The 20,783-nt window shown below is 43.2% G+C and overlaps 1 protein-coding gene across 2 annotated transcripts in view; it reads right to left on the bottom strand.

Annotated features, from left to right (window-relative positions):
* The window catches only part of LOC147732477 (receptor-interacting serine/threonine-protein kinase 3-like), a 1,935,498-nt gene that overhangs the window by 746,115 nt on the left and 1,168,600 nt on the right, over positions 1-20,783 (bottom strand). For both annotated transcript variants that reach the window (XM_086956988.1, XM_086956989.1), the window contains exon 4: positions 10,744-10,793. In XM_086956988.1, coding sequence (XP_086813114.1) covers positions 10,744-10,793 — 50 coding nt within the window. The remainder of the gene's footprint in view (positions 1-10,743; positions 10,794-20,783) is intronic.

Below are 20,783 nucleotides of genomic sequence, written 5' to 3'. Positions count from 1 at the left end.
CTTTCCCAGAACCCTGATGATGGTTCAGTTAATGGAGTAGCCTTGGCAGGCAGCCTCACTGAGCAGCAACAGGTGGACTGCAGACAGGTGTTGCAGGCCCACAGACACATGTTTTCACTCATACCCAGTCAAACTAACTGGTGCACCCATGAGGTGGACACTGGTGACAGTCTGCCTGTGAAGAATAAGATCTACAGGCAACCTGACCATGTCAGGGATTGTATAAAGGCTGAGGTGCAAAAGATAATGGAGCTTGGAGTGATTGAGCCTTCAGAGAGCCCATGGGCTAGCCCAGTGGTCCTTGTAATATAAAGATAGAGAGGAACCCCTTGGTACAAGCAAGGGAAATGGGGTTTTTTAGACCTAAGTAAGAAACAGCTTGATTCCCTTGGGTTTGTGTACAGGAAAAGCTAGAAAATTAGCTATAACACATTGTAAACTTTCAAGTTTTATGTTTTACAATTTAGGTTTGTCTGTCCCACACTTTTGTGCAGGTCACAAAAATATATATTTGTTTTTAATTGTGTGTTCATACTATTTTACAAATGTACTGTATGCTATTTTAATATTTGAATAAACTGTTATGTATTCTTTATGTTGTTTACATTTTTAATTTAAGGAGCATTATGTTAATGTGTTATAGCTAATTTTCTAGCTTTTCCTGTACACAAACCCAAGGGAATCAAGCTGTTTCTTACTCCAGTGGTCCTTGTGCCAACACCTCATACCAAAGATGGAAAGAGAGAAGTGAGGTTTTGTGTGGACTACAGAGGTCTCAATGCTGTCACTAGGACAGATGCTCATCCCATTCCAAGAGCAGATGAGCTCATTGATAAATTGGCTTCTGCCAAGTTTCTGAGCACATTTGATTTGACAGCTGGCTACTGGCAGATCAGACTAGCTGAAGAGTCAAAAGCCAAGACAGCATTCTCTACCCCTAGTGGACATTATCAGTTTGTTGTAATGCCCTTTGGTTTGAAGAATGCACCTGCCACCTTCCAAAGGTTGGTGATTCAAGTCCTTGCTGGGTTGGATGACTTTTGCGCAGCATATCTAGATGATATTGCTGTCTTTAGCTCCACTTGGGAGGATCACCTGATCCACCTGAAGAAGGTTCTGGAGGCCTTGCAAAAGGCAGGCCTGACTATCAAGGCTACCAAGTGCCAGATAGGGCAGAGTAAGGTTGTGTACCTGGGCCACCTAGTAGGTGGGGGTCAGGTTCAACCATTGGAGAGCAAGATCCAGACCATATAGGACTGGGCTCCTCCAACTACCCAGGCACAAGTCAGAGCCTTCTTGGCCCTGACTGGGTATTACAGAAAATTTGTGAAAAACTATGGGTCCATTGTGACACCATTGAATGACTTGACATCCAAGAAGATGCCCTAAAAGGTTCAGTGGACAGTTAGCTGTCAAAAGCCATTTGATGACCTGAAGAAGGCCATGTGCTCTGCACCTATCCTGAAGAGTCCTGACTACTCCAAACAGTTCATTGTACAGACAGATGCTTCTGAGTTGGGGTGGGAGCTGTGCTTTCACAACTTAATCAAGATGGTCAAGACCAGCCCATTGCTTTTATTAGCAGAAGGCTGACCCCCAGGGAGAAACGTTGGTCAGCTATTGAGAGGGAGGCCTTTGCTGTGGTTTGGGCCCTGAAGAAGTTGAGGCCATACTTGTTTGGAACTCACTTCCTAATTCAGACAGACCATAAGCCCCTCTTGTGGCTAAATCAGATGAAGGGTGAAAATCCCAAACTGCTCAGGTGGTCCATTTCCCTACAGGGGATGGACTTTACAGTGGAGCACCACCCAGGGACTGACCATGGAAATGCAGATGGTCTCTCCAGGTACTTCCACTTAGAACATGAAGACTTATCTGGTTAAGGTTAAGTTTAATGTCCCTGCGTTTGGGGAGGGGGGGAGGGGGGGTTGTGTAGGAGAGTAGGGTCTGCTATCCTATGGTCACCCCAATTTTTGCTTTTTGCTTCACTGGTTTTCGACTTGCTGAGGCTGTGGGCCTGCTAATCAGACCCCCAGCCTGCTGTTCTCTCTCTAAATTCGTAATACATGTGCTATAGGTACATACCACAATTGGAAATGGACTCCTTGTCAGCCCCTGTACCATGCACTATAGGTGCTCAGGGCATATGTGCCACCAAGGCCTACCAGGGGCTGAAGCATAGCTTTTGCCACCCCTGGCTGGTTCTTAAATTGACACAACTGGCTGATCACTCAGCTGGGGCAAGTGGGTGTAATCACCCCTGGCTTAGACATACTATACCTATATCTAAACCTATATCTGGACACATATAAACCTGTGAGCCACTACTATGGAAGGCCTTAACAATCCTGGAGGCAGAGTGCTCGGTTTTATGTGAGATGGTGCTCTAGCACGAGCTGAGACTGTCTGCAGCTGTCGGGACCAATTCCCTAAGCTGTTCCGGGATAATGCCATACCATATACTCTTAAGTGCCTTATAATCCTCGCGGTTATATAGTAACTTTGGTTTGGCTTTATCAAAACATGTCGTGTAAGGTGTCATACAATTTGGAATACTACCCCCTCGCCAGTCCTGGCGACGGGGGTAGCATTCCACCCCTCTAAAGGGAGACGACATGTTACTTTGCTAAAACGCGGTTGATTTTAAAAGAGCCTCAGATCCACAAAATGGATGCTTCTGCCACAGACACAAGTCTGACCTCCTGCTGCCGACCGAAACTCAGCAGAGGAGACCTGGACAAAGGGTTTCCTGTCGCAGGGTGGTGTTACACCACCCCAGACAGGAGATAGTGGATTGTAGCAGGGATGTTTGAAAGAAACCAGACACTGCCTGGGGAGCGCAAGGCTGCCCCTTGCATAATCCGGTCAAACCGGTTCTGGGGCACACCCGCCCCAGTCCCAGAACGGCCTGGATCAAAGGGAAAGGGGTGTATCCACCCCCTTCCTGGGTCCCACCCATAGGAGGGGACCTAGCAGGTAATCCAGCCCCCTAGATTGGTATAAGAATGGGAGCAGTGCCAATGCACTCAGATTATCCTGATGAAACATTTGAAATGAAACTCTGGACCCTTCGACATCCTACTCAACGTAGAAGACTGAAGAATCTCCCTTGTGGTCAAGGAGTGACCACCCTGTGCAAACAGGCACCATCCAGCACCTCGACGTCTGCTTTGTTGAAGTTCCCGCCAGAACTCGAGCGACAGTGATCGACCAGATCAAGCTTGCCTGCCTTCTTACAGCCCGATCCACAGTCCCTGCAGAGCTGAGACCGGTGGAGGCGACCGGAAGCGTGGGGAACACCATCTTAAAAAGACAACGAGACGCTGACTGTGCAGCCCACGAGTGACCCTCGAAGCTGTACACCAGAGTTTGAGAAGACCCAACCCTGAGCCACTCTTGCACCGAAGATCACCCCTCTACACTCAATGAGTGCTGCGTGGGGCCCTTCTCCTTGCTTTGGCTCGACACGTTGGCCTGGTCAATTGCCAGCTGGCTTGTGGCCCCTGTGCTGATGAAAACCTAAAACCGACTTGCGATTCTGGTTGCTCCTGACTTGCACCAGCTCCTCTGAAAAGGAGCACCCGCTCTGACCCTCCTGGTCCGAGTGAGAAGCAATCTTCTGGTCCTGCGTGGATTGCTCTTGCCAAGTGTTGTTTGCTCCAATCTTGAAGCCGACTGCGCCGCCGGTGAGAGCCTTCATGGGACAGATCGTGACCCGCTCCTGGACATCGCAGATGCCCCAGAGCGCACATGACAGTGGAGAGAAGCTCCTCGACAACCACCTGATTGCGCCCAACATTGCCTGGTTCCGTCCTGGTTCCACCCTGGTCACTGCTGAGTGACCCAGACTCTGTCCCCTCTGCTTTCAGGTACTTTTCTACTCTGATTCACCCTTGGATCCCACCGGACACTTCTCCTTCACGTCGCCTGCAGCATCTTCAGCTCCAAGCACCAAGAGCCTGCGTGTCAAAACCTGACGCCACTTCGACCCTATGTACCCGCTTCCTGTGGGTGAGGTAACATTGTAACACTGGTGTTCCCACATTGGTACACACCACTAGGGTCTGTGTCTAAAGTTTGGTTCCTCTAGGTTCAGCGGAAGTGTCCTTAAACTCTATTTGTGTAACTTTTATGCACCATTGACTTTGCATTGGTGCAAGCCGCACTTCAAGTGCTGCACCCGAATCCCGCGGGCTTTTCCCGACTTCAGCTTTGCTTGTTCCGACTGCTCCCAGCGATTCCCTAGGCCCTAGGCCTAACCACTGTTCGATTGGTATCTCTTATACCACTTTTTTAATATATGGTTTGAGTGGCCACCCGCCCTCATCCATAACTGTGCAACTTTGTATGTTATACTGTGCTTTTGATTTAACGCTTGTGCCCCTTTGCTCATAAAGAGCACTGGGGATTAATTTAGAAATAAATACATATATTTTTATAATATATACTTGTGTGGTGTCCTTTCATTTGATATTACAGGACTGTGATTGGTAAAACAGCTCGCTTAACACGACCTCTTGAGTTAAGCCTTTAAGGCTGCTTAGTGTATGCTACCCTTAAGATAGCTTGTCTAATAAGGTTGACTTACAACCAGACACCATAAGAGATTGTTTGGACTGATACAAGGTGGTTCCAGAATTGGAAACATTAAATGTCAGGCCAACTTCTCACAAGCTCCTTTAGAGACAGGAGATGGAGTGAACCCCCCAGATACTCAAGATACCCCAGAGGTAGAGGAGGAACCTGAATCAGATGCAAATGAAGATTCAGATCAGGATCAAGGGACCAACCAGGTACAAGTTGGTAGGCTTAGCCAGGCCAACATGGACCTACATGGGAATGGAGAGGGCCAGCACCTCCCCAGATCACATAACATAATACTTCCAGGCAATAGAAGGGTGAGATCACCTTCCAGGGACTCTCACATTTCTAGTGCCTCAAGGGAATCTCAAAGGGGAATGATTTCCCCCCAGAGAAAAGAGCATAGAGCCAGAATGAGGGCTGTCCAACTCCAGATAGAGAGGGAAGAGGTAACCCTGGCTCAAGCTAAACTTGCTTTAGCCAGAGAAAGAAGACTGTGTGGGGAGATACACACTGGTAGCAGCAATATTCCTAAAGAGAAAGACAGGGCCTATGATAATAGAAACCTGACAAAAAGTTGTGCCCCCCTACAAGGAAGGGGATGACATCCACAAATGGATGACTGCTCTGGAGAGAGCCTTCATGGTACAGTAGGTTCTTCAAGATCAGTGGGCTGCAATTTTATAGTACTTCTTCTCTGAGAAAGGGAGGGATAGGCTCCTCACAGTTAGACCTTAGGATGCCAAAAACAACACTGTCCTGAAGAGTGCTCTTATTGAGGGGTTTGGCCTAACCACTGAGCAATACGGGTTGTTGTTCAGACATACCCAAAAAGCTCAGACTCAGGACTGGACTGATTTTGTTGATTGTGCCACTAAGGCTCTGGAGGGTTGGCTGCAGGGAAGTAAAGTCTCAAACTATACAGGATTATACAATCTTATAATGAGAGAGCAGATCCTTAATAACTGTCAGAACCAGCTATTGCATCAATACCGTATTGACTCTGATCTGACCTCTCCCCTAGAATTGGGAAAGAAGGCAGACAAATGGGTCAGAACAAGGATTAAGCAGAAACCCCAGAACCATGGAGGTGATCAGAAGAAAGCAGACCAGAAGGGTGGAGATAAGAAAGAGAAAGAACAAGACCAGAAGTCTTCAGGCCCCCCAAATAATTCTAATAAGGAGGGTGGTTCCCAAAATGGAAACAAGAAAAAGAAGATTGATGGCCCAAAGAAACCTTGGTGTAATACCTGCAAATCAGTTTCACACTGGGGCAGTGAATGCACTAAGAAAAATCCAGTCCCCACCACTGCAGCTCCTAAAGCACCTGCACCCCCTAGTACAGTTAGCAGTGGTGGTACACAGCCCAAGGGTTTATTAGGGTTGACCCTGGGTACTGAGATGGAGTCTGGCCTAGTCAGAATCCCCACTTAAGCAGTTCTGCTCTAGGATGTGGACATAGCCATGGCCACTACTAAAAGTTCCAATACTTTGGGCAAGTATAGGCAGACACCTTTAATTAATGAGAAACTGTCTCAGGCCTACAGGGACACATGTGCCAGTGTCACTATGGTGACACCTAACTTTGTGGACCCTGGACAAATTATACTAGGTGAGAACTACCTAGTGACCAATGCTAGCAATGCCACTACTACACATAGTGTGGCTGTTGTTAAATTCTCCTGGGGATGGTTAACTGGCCTCAAAAGAGTTGTTGTAAGTGCAGACCTCCCAGTTGACTGTCTTTTGGGCAATGATCTTGAGGAATCCCTATGGTCAGAAGTGGAGTACAGGACTCATGCAGAAATGCTTGGGATATCAGCACATGTCCTTGCTGTAACCAGATCACAGGCCGAGAAGTGCCTACCTGAACCTGTGGTGGATCGTGACACAATAGACCAACCACAACCCAAGAAGAAGAGCAAGAGCATTACTGCAGTGCCTTCCCACTTGCCCCAGGTTGAGGATCAGATCTCACAGGAGGCTGATTCTGAGATCCAAGAGGAGACTATCCCTGAAGAGCTTGAACCTGATCATGTTGAGTTTCTGGGGACAGGGGGACTCTCAAAGGCAGATCTGGGGCGGGCTCAATTATCGTGCCCTTCTCTTGAACCCCTCAGACAGCAGGTTGCTGCTGAGGCTACTGGGAATGCTCAAGGTACCCATAGAGTGTATTGGGATGATGGGCACTCATCCCCAGTCAACTGATGGGGTTTAATCCAGCATTATTCTTTAGCTCACTCTAGCACCCCAGTTCAGACATGGCCACATGTAAATCAGTCTGACCCTGTGCCTCATGGGAACAGTCTAGCCAAAACTGTCAAGCCATGTCTTCCCTGTATTGGAAACAAGCATCCTGGGACCGGTTTCTGGCTAATCAGCCGTCATCAACCAGGCTAGATTGTATTGAGTGGCAAAGTGAGCAAGGGACCCAGGTCTGGGCATAACCTGCCAACTTAGGGCGAACAAAGCAAAATCAAAAGGGATGATAGACGGAGTGTTGAACATTGCAAGCACTCACCCCCAGTCAACTGACCTGGGTTTAATCCATCATCATTCTTTAGCTAAATCCACCACCCCAGTTCAAACATGGCCATATGCAAATCCGTCTGACCCCTGCCTCATGGGAACAGTCCAGCCCTAACTTTCAAGCCAAGCCACTTCTTCCCTGGACAGGAAATAAGCATCCTGGTACTGGTTTCTGTCTAATCAGCCGTCATAATCCAGGCTAGCTTCAAACCTGTGGCAAAGTGAGCAAGGGACCCACGTCTGGGCATACAATGCCAACTTAGGGCTAACAAAGAAAAAACAAAAGGGATAATGGACAGGGTGTTGAACATTACAAGCACTCACCCCCAGTCAACTGATCTGGGTTCAATGCATTATCATTCTTTAGCTCACTCCGTCACCCCAGTTCAGATATGGACATATGCAAATCAGTCCGACCCTGTGCCTCTTGGGAACAGTCCAGCCCGAACTGCCAAGCCAAGTCTTCCCTGGACCGGTAACAAGCATCCTGGGATCGGTTTCTGGCTAATCTGCCATCATCAGCCAGGCTAGCTTGAACCCAGTGGCAAAGTGAGCAAGGGACCCAAGTCTGGGCATACCCTGTTAACTTAGGGTGAAGAAAGCAAAACCAAAGGAGATGATAGACTGAGTGTTGAACATTGCAAGCGCTCACCCCCAGTCAACTGATCTGGGTTTAAGCCATCATCAACCTTTAGCGCACTCCACCACCCCAGTTCAGACATGGCCATATGCAAATCAGTCTGACCCTGTGCCTCATGGGAACAGTCTAGCCCGAACTGCTAAGCCATGTCTTCCCTGGACCAGAAACAAGAATCCTGGGACTGGTTTCTGGCTAATAATCCATCACCAGCCAGGTTAGCTTGAATCCAGTGTCAAAGTGAGCAAGGGACCCACGTCTGGGCATACTTTGCCAACTTAGGGTGAACAAAGCAAAACCAAAGGGGATGATGGACGGAGTGTTGAAGATTGCATGCACTCAACCTAAGTCAACTGATATGGGTTTAATCCATTATCATTCTTTAGCTCAATCTGCCAACCCAGTTCAGACATAGCCATATGCAAATCAGTCTGACCCTGTGCCTCATGGGAACAGTCCAGAACAAACTGCCAAGCCATGTTTTCCCTGGACCAGAAACAAGCATCCTGGGACCGGTTTCTGACTAATCAGTCGTCATCAGCCAGGCTTGCTTGAATCCAGTGGCAAAGTGAGCAAGGGACCCACGTCTGGGCATACCCTTCCAACTGAGGGCGATTAAGAGTGTCATATTGGTGAGTGTGTTTGCATCAGTGACTGTATAGGTGAGTATGTGTTAGTATATGTATAAATAAGTGACGGGCAGTGTGTATAACTGTGTAGATGAGTAAGTGAGTGGCTGTGTATATGACTCTATGGGTGAGTGACTAAGTGTGTGAGTAGCTTTATAGGTTACTGACAGTGTGTGAGTGGCTGTTTGGGTGTATGACTGGATATAGTAGTGGCTGTATTGGTCAAAGAGTTGGTTATGGGTGGCTGTATAGGTGAGTGTGTGCTTGTGTTGGTAATTGTATAGGTGAGTAAGTGGCTGTGCGATTGACTTTATGGGTGAGTGAGTAGGTGTGTGAGTAGCTCTATTGGTGACTAACAGTTTGTGAGTGCCTCTAAGAGAGTAAGAGCAGATATATCAGTGCCTGTATTAGTGAGTGAGTCGGTGTATGTGTGGCCTAATGGGTAACTGCGTGGATGTGTGTGTAGTCCTATGAATCAGTAAGTGGGTGTGTAAGTACAGGTATGGGTGTGTCACTGGTTTTGAGAATGCTAGTATGGATGTTGGAGTTGGTCAATGACAGGTTATAAAGTGGTGTGAGTGGATGTGTCAGATTCTGTGGATGATGTCATCAGTGATACCATTTGTAGTGTCATCAGTAATGTCACTGACCATGTCATGAGTGATGTACTATGTGAGGTCATAAGCAGTGCATTGGGGGGCACGAGTTATAGTTAGCTCAGCTAACTATAACTGCTGAATTTCTCTGGTTTTGTATGAGTGAAATGGCAGCCTAACTATAACATCCCTGTAACCTTTGCTTATATATATATATATATTCATAGCTACTTACAGTGTGAGGTACTTCCCCAAAACAGTGAGGAGTGTGACAGAGTGTTTCCTCCATGCGCTAAGAAACAAAATATAGGGCTGTGACTGGTGTGATGAAGTAATGGCAAGTCCAAAGGTGCAATCACCAACCTACATTGTTCTAGGTTTTGCTCCTCTAAGCTTGGGTCAACAGCGGGGTCTCCAACCTCACACTTGCCATGATCTCTTCATGTGATACTGATATCTGGGCCTGTACCTGAGGAGGCAGAATGAGTGTGGCCTACCCCTGCAGGGGAAAAGGCAGTTCAATCAACAAACTGTATTGCTCTCGGGAAAGCCACTTTGTGAACTGAGCTCCGAGGTTCACAGCTTAATCATGGCTTAGGTCCCTTCTGAGGCTAGACCTGTGGGTTACAGGTCATCTGACACATTTTGAAAATTCCGTCAACAATTAAAGGGGATCCCTTTTACCATCTAAAATACCATCCTTTACTCTTGCAGCGTGATCTCTATTTGCTTTTTGTAGGTGATTTCACCGTCTTCTTAAGTGAATGCACTTTTTTGTGTAAATTCACCTAAGGCCACTGATTGGTCATATGCAGACTCAACTGTCACTGGATGGATGTGCAGGGCAGGGATTCTCATATAAGCCTGTGCAATGTTCACTGTTTTAACTTTTTTGGTCTCCATGTTAAATTTCAGATATTATAACGTACTTCCATCCTAACCAAAACCCTGGATTCCTCGAAGACAGTACACATGATCATTCCCAATTTGAAGAGCTAAATATAGATGTTTTCACATCAGCACAATTGCAGCCTCAGAATAGACAATCAGGACTCACACACAAGACTGTTATTCTGCTGTTTACATATTAAAACTATACTTATTATGTTAATCAGAACGCTTTATATTTCTCTTATCCCCAGCTCTGGTTCCTGATTCCCTCTCTAAATGTTCTTGCTTATTTCGTCGAAATGCCTATACCACCCTCACCCTGGGGACTATACATTTCAAACTCAATTTGTAGCGAGTGCGGCCATGTATAGTGAGAAGGCAAGGTTTTGCAGCAAATGTATAACTATGGAGACTGATGACAGGAAATATTCAAGTGTTTTGGGGTGAGCCTTCTTGCAGCACTGCTAGTATTAAATCATGAATGCACCTTTGAAATACCATTGTCACATATTAGCTTTGTTTACCAATTTTAATATTTTAATTATTCTGTATTTGTAGGCAGCACATAATTAGATGTCCGCCTCTGGAATGTGCAGGTGCCCACTGTACCATGTCAGAAATGCTCTTTGGATCAAGAATTTTCAGAAAAGCATTGAATAAATCAAATATCTTGATCAGGATGGAGTGAAATGTTCTTTTAACATATTTATCAAAATCTTAAATGATCTCACTCTCTAATAGGTGTAACAGCAAAACACGGAGGTGTCCAACAATAAAGCAGCATTCAGTACAAGTTTAATAGTGTTTGAAAATATGGAGCACATGATAGAAGGAGAATTAGATCTAAGGGTGTAATAAAGGAAAGGAATGATGGCTGTACCCTGATATGGTTCCTTCTCAGCAAGTACGGCCCAGGTTAATATTCCATAGCTGTAATAGAAAACAGGAGTAGTCAGTAACTGAACGTGTCATGAAACTGTTGTTACACTGTAGTAACTATGTAGTTACATTATAAAAGCTGAAATTATAGTTTTTCGTCATTGAAGAAACATATTACTTACCCATCAAAAAAGTTCTGTGTGTAAGTATGTGCGTGTGTGCATTTTGGAATGTTTTTATACCCAATACAACAAACTATAAACCGAATGTACTACTGATTTTCCTTTGCAAAAGTATATAGAACACATGCTGCAAACCAATTTTTAAAGCAGTGCCCTAATTCTGTGCTGTGGTGATTGATGGAAAACAGCAGAAGCTGCAGCGAATAGTCCTTAAAACACTTTGACCAATGTGCACTTTTTAGGTCTGGTCTAGACACAGCTCACCAGTCCCATGTTTTCAATAATACATAAAATACATATATATATATATATATATTCACTAAAAAAACCATAGGTTTTAGGCCTTATATAGTTAGGAATTAACATATAAAAAACCATTGAAATTCCTCCTATATAGTTAGCTGGACATTTTATTGATATAAAACCAATGAAATTCGACATATAGTTAGGTGCACTAACTATATATTTCACGCATCCGCAATCCAATGCTGATGATGTCACATATTACATCATTCATGACATGGTCAGTGACATCACTGATGACATCATCCAGTGTCTGTGTGTTTTTGTAAAGTTTAAATATGTTCTACATATTGAAGAATGAGAGGATGTATAGAGTATGGATGAAGGATTTGATTGTATAAGTGAGTAAGTATGTGTTCGTATATCTGTGAAAATGTAAGCTGTTCTGTGTTTAACTGTATAGATGAAGAAATCAAAGTGTGATTGATTCTTTACAGGACTGAGTAGGTGTGTGAGTAACTCCATGGATGAGTGGCAGTGTGTGAGTGTCTGCATAGGTGTATGAGTGCATATGATAGTGTTGCAATGATGAGTGACAGTATGTACGAATGACCTTATGGGTGAATGAATGAATGTGCATGTAGACGTAGGAATCAGTGAGTGGGTATGTAGTAAATGGTATTGGTGTGTCAATAGTTTCAAAAATGATACTTTGTATTTTACACTAGGTGTATTGGAGTGTAAGGAGGTGCATTGTATTATCACATGAAGTATATCATCAGTGGTGTGATAATTGATGTTAAATGAGCTGTCATCAGTGATGTCATCAGTGATGTCACTGACCATGTCATGAATGATGTAATATGTGACATCATCAGCATTGGATTGTGGATGCGCGAAATATATAGTTAGTGCACCTAACTATATGTCGAATTTCATTGGTTTTATATCAATAAAATGTCCAGCTAACTATATAGGAGGAATTTCAATGGTTTTTTATATGTTAATTCCTAACTATATAAGGCCTAAAACCTATGGTTTTTTTAGTGAATTTCATTGGTTTTTTAAAGGCTAATTCCTAACTATATATAGTGTATAACCTATGGTTTTTTCAGTGAATTTCATTGGTTTTTTAAAAGCTAATATATAGATATATAAGGCCAGAAACCTATGGTTTTTTCAGTGAATTTGCAAGGTTTTGAAAATGCTAATTCTATTAGCGGATAACGTTTAAATATGTTAATATCCTTGTGGGACCACCTGAGCAGCATCCTGGCTCAGTAGGTCAGGTATGTTAAAGAACATGCTGGTTACAGAGGATGGTGCTCGTGAAAAGATGGTGATATCCACCACTTAAATGAATTTCATATTTTACTATACTAATCCTGTATTGACCCCAGAGTAGCGTGCTACTCGCCGAAAAAGCACTTTGACGCCTCGTTAGGGGTAGTAAGCGCTATATAAATGCAAGACATATGTTCCTCGGAAATAAATGCACAGTCATCAGAATCACTATGTCATGAAGATTACGCACATTCCGGAAGATGCAAGCGCTTCAGGTAGTTGATTAATCGCTAAATAAATAATTCAATCCAGTCACAAATATACGTGAGCATCTTCTGACAGTAGTGCACTGTCTAAAGCTTAGAAACACTTAAACTTCTCTCCCCAAAAGTACGTTTTCCAGCAGCCGGCGGCCAGCCCCCCTCGCTGCCACTGTTGACAGTGCGAGGGAAGGAATGCCGGCTCTCGGGTTACAACAAAAGCCAGTGATATCACCCAGCGCCGCCTGGAATGGCTCTGCCTGCAGGGGGTGTGCTCTGGGATGGGATGGGGCGTTTCCTCAAAGGCTAGTGAAAGCTGCCGGGAGAAAGTCTGGCCGAATTTCTGCAAGACGGGTCGTACATACCAGGAGCACCTCAGAGCATGCCGGCCCGGGAGCTCAGGACAAGGCAGGAAAGTGGACATTTCTAGCCGGCAAAAGAGAGCTGGTGAAAGAGGAGGTAGCTGCAGAGGGACCGCGAGCTGCTCAACGTAAGTGCCCCTGGACCATTCAAAGCTTCTGACTGCTTGTGGAATTGGGGCGCCTTTGTCGTCCTTCATTCAATATCGTATTTTTGGGGGAGAGTTGCGATTGCTGACAGGCTCGCGTGTTTTATAAACTCAGCTTCTAGATCTTTCACACTAACTATCTTAAAAAGAGTGTAAAACATTTTACAAACAATCATTTATTTTTAGGGCTCTTTCTGTCGCGGACTGGAAACTCGTAGCACTATAAATAGCACATACTACTTTCACCCAATGCACCAACTAGGATTCGAACCTTTGACCTTCGGTTTGCACACACAGACATGGGGAATGTTTGCATCAATCCATGGATCCGTTTTAGCTGCTAGTGTTCCAGATTCAGATGAGAGCCACAGTAGCTCATTTTCTGTTCAGAGACAGATGTGTGCAGTATTGAAGAGTCTCAATATATCAAGAAACCAAAAGTGTCGCCCCTTCCCCTTACCTTAAGAAAGATACTTTATCCTCTGTTCTGAATGAGATTATAAGTAAGTTAACAACTCTAAGGCTGTCGCGGTCTTTATCGATCCCTAGTTGTTTTTTTATACTTATGTAGTTTGTGGAAGGAAGTGGGAATTCAAATTAAAGTGATATCGAAAGTTTTATGTGTGGCTGTAACTACGGTATAAAATGAGACAGATGTATCCCACAGGTTCGTTTAACTTGGAGTATCATTTAAAGTGTGTCTGTGCCCGTGCGCCTGCAACAAAATATGCGCTCCATTGCCCTGTGTGCTAAAAGCACCTGCCATTGGTGCGTAGAATAAAGTCCGTTTGTAAAGTGTACTATATAGGTGAAATTGACAGACAGGGGAGCCTGGCAATCCGCATTCATTTACTTTAGTTCTTCGACACCTCAAGGCCCAGTGGATAGGATGACAGACAGCTGCGTAACGCAAAATGAAGCCCCCTCCACCCCTGCCGAATGTGAAGAGGGGTCCATGAGCCTCCCATATCTCACAGGTGTTCGTTGGTCTTGCTGCATGGGCCCTTGAAGGGTCGCCCCCACCTGCGCTGCATGGGGTCTGCCTCAGCCTTGGTGACAAGGCGCTCTGTAGTATAGCACTGTGAGAGTGCCATAACGCCAAATAACTCCCGCCCCCATGCAGAATGTAATGGATATTGATTACATGTATTGGTGAATGGGGCCCCGTGAAGGATTGGAGCCCCCTGTAGGTTTGGAGAACTCTCTGCACCGCAGGGGCTACAGGGACCTGTGCGACGCATCTCTACTGTGACACAAAGCACCCGTAGAAATAAGACAGTTTACATTGTCAGCAGGAATTACAACTTGAAAATACACGCAGGCATCTGGAGAGGTGTTCCGCGTGCTTGTGCTTTTTTTTTTCCTCGTCAGACGTTACAACGTAGTCCTATTTTATTTATTTTATAGTTGTAATAGATTGGCCATTTTATAAAGCGCCGTCAGAAATGGAATGTCTTCTAGGCACTTGAATGATATCCTTTTTTAAACATCTTAAAGTCACACCTTTGGTTAGTCTTAGACTGAGAAAAGACTAGGGAAAGAACTTCAAGCAGGAACAATAACCCACTGAGGTACATATCCAGCTGACTTGGCTAGCTAGAAAAGGCTAGACAAGTTGTACTTTATGCAATCTGGAAAACGTATCTAAAAAACAGACGAGTAAACTTCGGTTGCTTGCTCCCCGAGTATTGTGTATTGTTTTCAAGATAAGAACGTTCCAAACTTGGAGTTGTTGCCAGACTAAAAAGATGAGTCTATGTGGCGCTAAATTTACCTTTATGTTTTTTTAAAGAGGAGTTAAATTCTAGCTTATCATTGTATGTACTATGTCAGTACCACAAATATGAACTAAGGGGGCTGACAAGGAAGAAGCACCTTTCATCCCTTGTATTAACGCGAGGCAGATCTTTGAAACGCGCGCACAAGATGTTAAGTTCATGTCCTGCCAGGAGCACGCGGGCTCTGGCAGTGGACGTGCACGCCATACTCTGCCTGCAGGGGAGGGAGGGAGGGCGGGGCTGGGTGGATTGGGAGTCCCGGCGCAATCAATTAGGGCTCTTTCAAGTGGGGCCACTTGACCTGACCTGCAGACGCAGCATTTCTTCACTCGCCAGCCATTACCTCCAGAAGCACCCCCCACTCTCCGGCTTAGACGCAGCTCTGGTTCATACATTATCCCGCGTTTTAGAGCAGAATTTGTACGTCACCTTTCTAAAAAGACAGGTTCTGAAGGGGCGCTCGTGTGGTCTCGAGTAAGGTGACTAACTTGTGGTTTTATTTTCTGCACTTTTATTTCCTGCTCATGTGACCTTCTATAGCCTCATTGGTGCTGCGTCACTACTCCTCCCACCTTAGTGCAGCTGAACACTTTTATCTATATGCAGCACAGCAAAGGCTTCCCCCAGGCAGGGAGAAGCGGAAACCACGTCCTCCCGGCCCCGCCCACAACCAGGCGGCGGCCATCTTAAGGCAGCTTGGGCGGCGGCGGTGATCTCGGGGGATAAAACGAGGGGTGGGCACCCTCGAAATTAAATAAAAAACAATAAAATGAAAGAGAGAAGCCCCCCAAGCCCCCCCCCCAAAAAAATCGCAAAAAATCGCGGGGTGCACGCACGCGTTCGCGCTTATAGATATATAATTGATTTCTCTTCTAATTTTCTCAGGAACCACTGGAGGGATTTACACTATTTTACCAAAAGCGTGATCTGCGTAACAGACACTACCATTTTGACAAGTTTAATGTAATTCCCTTCAGCGGTTCAAGCTGTAGCTGAGTCTAAAGGTCCTATGGAAATTAACATGGGGAAAACACATTTTGGGACCCCCCTTTTTTCTCAGCCCCCACTTGAAGAATCCCCCCCAAACTTTCAGGGAAGGAGCGGAGCGGAGTGAGCCATCTTCTTTGAGAAATTTGCGAAGATTCATCAACTAGCGCCAAAGTTATTCCCAATAGAATGTTGGGGATTTCCTATGGAAAACAATCCTAACTATATATACCTACTGGCTATCGCCGGTAGGTAATATATATATATATATATATTCAATGAAAAAACCATAGGTTATAGACCATATATAGTTAGGAATTAGCATTTTCAAAACCATATTTTACTCGCATAAAACCATTGAAATTCCATATATAGTTAGTTGCCCTAACTATATATCGCGCACACGCAATCCACTGCTGATGATGTCACATATTACATCATTCATGACATGGTCAGTGACATCACTGATGACATCACTGATGACATCTCAAATGACATCACTGATGACATCACTGATGACATCTCATTTGACATTACTTATCACATCACTGATGATATCATTCATGTGATAATACCATGAACCTCTTCAGACTTTATTATAACCTTAGAAACAATCAGTGTAAACAGACACTCACAGACTGTCACTCATCCATGGAGTTACTCACACACCTAGTCAGTGATGCAAAGAATCAATCACACCTCCATTTCCTCAACTATACAGTTATACACACCTTACTTATTCAAACATATACTAACACATATTTACTCTCTTATACAATCCCTGATACAAGTTCACAATGATCCATACAGCCACTCACACATTCACTGGCTCTTATGCACAGTTATTTATATATGTCAACTCTTACATGTACTGTGTTTTACATATGTACTTACTTTAACATGTAGCACTGAGATATCCATTCACTCACCAATACACTCATGCACACAGTCAACCGCTCATACAGCTGTTTCCACATGCACTTTTGAACCAATACATCTAGTGAATCAACTGCTCACACATCTATGCACAGAGTCATACACCTCCCAGCCACCCACACACACACACACACTCAATCTCCCATACAAATACTTGGGCAACCAATCAATAACCCATATAGTTACTCATGTAGCTACTGATCAACACATGCAACAGTTTATAGAACAACAGACATAATGATGCACAAATTAAGACAGTTTAGTCACTAACCCATGCACTCAGTGAGACACATTTAATCACTCACTCATACAGTCAGTCATACACCTCCTAAATCCTTCATCCAGACACTTATACATCCACTCATTCTTCAATATGTAGGACATATTTTAACTTTACAGAAACATACAGTCACTGGATGTTGTCATCAGTGATGTCATCAGTGATGTCATTTGAGATGTCATCAGTGATGTCATCAGTGATGTCACTGACCATGTCATGAATGATGTAATATGTGGCATCATCAGCAGTGGATTGCGGGTGCGCGATATATAGTTAGGGCAACTAACTATATATGGAATTTCAATGGTTTTATGCGAGTAAAATATGGTTTTGAAAATGCTAATTCCTAACTATATATGGTCTATAACCTATGGTTTTTTCATTGAATTTCAATGGTTTTTTAAAAGCTAATATCTGTAGCTGTAAAATGTCTTTTTCTTTCTATCCCAAATTATATTTTATATGTTTATGATTATTTTTTTTAAAATTATTTTTCGGGTTCGCTCCTTTTTCGCATACCGGGAAGCTTTCCGTTAGCTCAATTTGATGCCGCGACCCGGTCCGCTAGCCGGTAAGCGTTCCGTTCACCCAACTACCGCATCAGAAATCAACATCGTGACGCGTCGCGGAAACGCGACATATCACGTTGTCGCGTAATACGTCTTATGACGCGACGCGTTAGCGCTCCCGGAAGTGCTCTGGAACGTGAACCGGAAGCGATTTGAAGCGCGGCGCGCTCCGCGTAACGTGAGCGGAACAGGTCATGTGACTTATTCATTAAAGTTTTCATTGGTTCATTTCACTTTTGGTTTCCTAATGATGTAACACTAGGTCATGTGACCTAAAAATAACACTTTTCATTGGTTTAGAACTATTTCTTTTCCCAAATGATGAAAGCCCCCACCTTTTTTCTCACTCTGACTTTCAACTTTGAGAAAGGAAGACCTGAAAATGTTCTCTGATGGCTTCAATAGTAGCTTCAGCTTCTGCACCCCCACCACCACCACCCCCATCTCCTAATAGGAAGAGAGGACCCCCTGCTCAATTTATTGGAAACATAGAGGAGGAAGAGGAAGAAGAAGACGGAGAGGAAGAAGAGGGACCACAATTTGTCCAAGAGTTACCCCGGGTATCTCATCGGAAAGAAAGCTTCATCTGGCAATTTTTTAGCATTCCTTCTGGAGAAAAAAAGTCAATGCACGGTATGCTACATGCCTTATCTGCAAAGAGAAGTTATCCAGGGGAACAAATAAAAAATACAGTTTTGGAAATCACACGATGCACCGACATATGCAGAAGTGGCATCCAATTAACTATAGTCGTGCAGAAATGCGCGAACTACAAGAAAACCCCCCAACTTCGGTGGCTAGAACATCGTCTGATCTCTCTTTGACAGTGGCAGAGGTGAACGAAACAGTGCCAAACATACAAAAACATTTTGTGCATCTGAAGCTGACATGCTTGTATTGTGGAACACTAATTTCATGCACTAACATGAGTGTAAAATTGATTAATCTGGCTTTCGAGAAACACCAATGTTCCAAACGCAAGAAGTTGTAATTTTTTTTTTGCTACTCTTGAGCCATTTTTAATGCCTCTTTCTGTTCTTTCCCTTTAAAAAAACAACAAAAAAACCAAAAAAGTGTTCAAAAAATACAAAAAAATGAAAGAATGTTCAAAAAAGTAAAAAAAAATATAAAAGAAAAAAATAAAAAAAAAGTTCTTTTCAGAACTACCTCCCCTTTTTACAAAAATTGCTAGAAAGTGTAACACTCTGGCAAGCTGTTTTTTTTTAGTTCGCTTTCCGGTTAGCTCGCCGGTACGCGAACCGGGAGCTAACCCCAAATTTAAAAAAAAATAAAAATAAAGGAGTAAGTACAAGAGAAGAAAACAGAGAGTGATGTAAAAAGAAAGACAGCTATAGGATTTAAACCAGAAATGGTGTTTAATAGATTTATTTACTTAAGAAGAGAAGTAAAAGGATATAATTGTGGAAAACAAAATACATAAGGAAGTGAAAGAATCAAGCATTGAAAATGCAATAGGTTTCACAATAGAAGAGTTTGTTCGTTTGGTTTTGCAAATGGATGAGTGGCGTTGTGTGGATGAGAGGCATTGCGTGGATAATTGGCGTTGTGTGGATTATTGGTATTGCGTGGATGAGTGGTATTGCGTGGATTAGTGGCATTGCGTGGATGAATTGCGTGTGTGAATGGCATAGTGTGTGTGAGTGACGTTGTATGTGTGAGTGGCGTTGTGTGTGTGAGTGGCGTTGCGTGTGTGAATGGTGTTGCGTGTGTGAATGGCGTTGCGTGTGTGAGTGACGTTACTGTGATGGGGGGGAGAGGAGAAATGCACACGGCAGACAGGAGAGGGGACGAAGCAAGGACAGTAGAATGAGAAGGTAAAGCAGCCTGGGCGTTTATAGTGAAGCTAAACTTCACTTCAAAGGTGTGGGAGGAGTACGCCTGAGGAAACAGATGGCAATTTGGTAATGTGCACACGCATTTTAGGTCAATGCACTTGTGTATTGACCCAAAACCCACGGGCACAGGTCCAAATTTGCACATTTAAATAATCTTTGTTTAAAGCTCTATAGTCTGAAGCCCTAAAGTAGGTGAATGTGATTGAAATGTAACAAAAAGAGTAGAAAACATTTACCTTATAATTCTTGTTAATTTTTTCAATTCTTTTTTCATACTTTCAATCTGTGAAAGAGAGAACAAACATTTCCAAAAATATTAAAACATGTATTTAAAAATTAGAAAAGAGAAGGGAAAAGGTTCAAAAACAAACAGTTTTTCAACAACTTTGACATTTACAGAAGCCTCTGCTTCTCTACGTCCCCTACACAATCCTAAAGATATATATTTTAAACAAACAGTATCTTCATGCTGATGAAGTGAGGCCTTTTTTGGAACATGGTGCATCTTTTGCACTGCTGATGTCTCACAATAGTGATGCAATAGCAGCGCAAAAGAGATGTAAAGCCATCATAAAATTGTGTCTAACATTGTAAATGATTGTTTCATGATGCAAATAAGGGTGCACAGACAAAATATCGACTCCAAAATATCGACTGGACATAATATCGAGTTTTAAATATAGACTGGACAAAATATTGACTGGACATAATATCGACTACAAAAATATCGTTTTTCAGGTAAGTGAAGTAATATCGACTGTGTAAAATATAGATAGCAAAAATATCGATTTTTTAATAATATATAATATTTTATAGTGTATTTTTATGGAATAATATGTGTGAAAAGTGTGTATTAATGTTATAAAATATTTTATTAAATGAATTTTGTTTTTTTAATAATTGCGTAATGTAATTCTGTAGCGGGTTGTGGGTTTATAGGGGAATAGGGTGGGAAGTAATTTAATAATAAATAATGAATTAATATATGTTTGTAAATATTTATAATTAATAATTAATTGATAGTTAATTAATAATAATTAGTTAATTAATTAATATAATTTTGTACATATTTTGTATTAGTAATTAATTAATTGTAATTAGTTAATTACATTCATTAGAGTACATTTTAATATATTTAATTTTGTGTTATTGTTAAGT

This window comes from Lissotriton vulgaris, chromosome 2_1 (genome assembly GCF_964263255.1).
Source record: "Lissotriton vulgaris chromosome 2_1, aLisVul1.2, whole genome shotgun sequence".
Taxonomy (NCBI): Eukaryota; Metazoa; Chordata; class Amphibia; order Caudata; family Salamandridae; genus Lissotriton; species Lissotriton vulgaris.
This window is presented reverse-complemented; position numbering and strand designations above follow the sequence as displayed.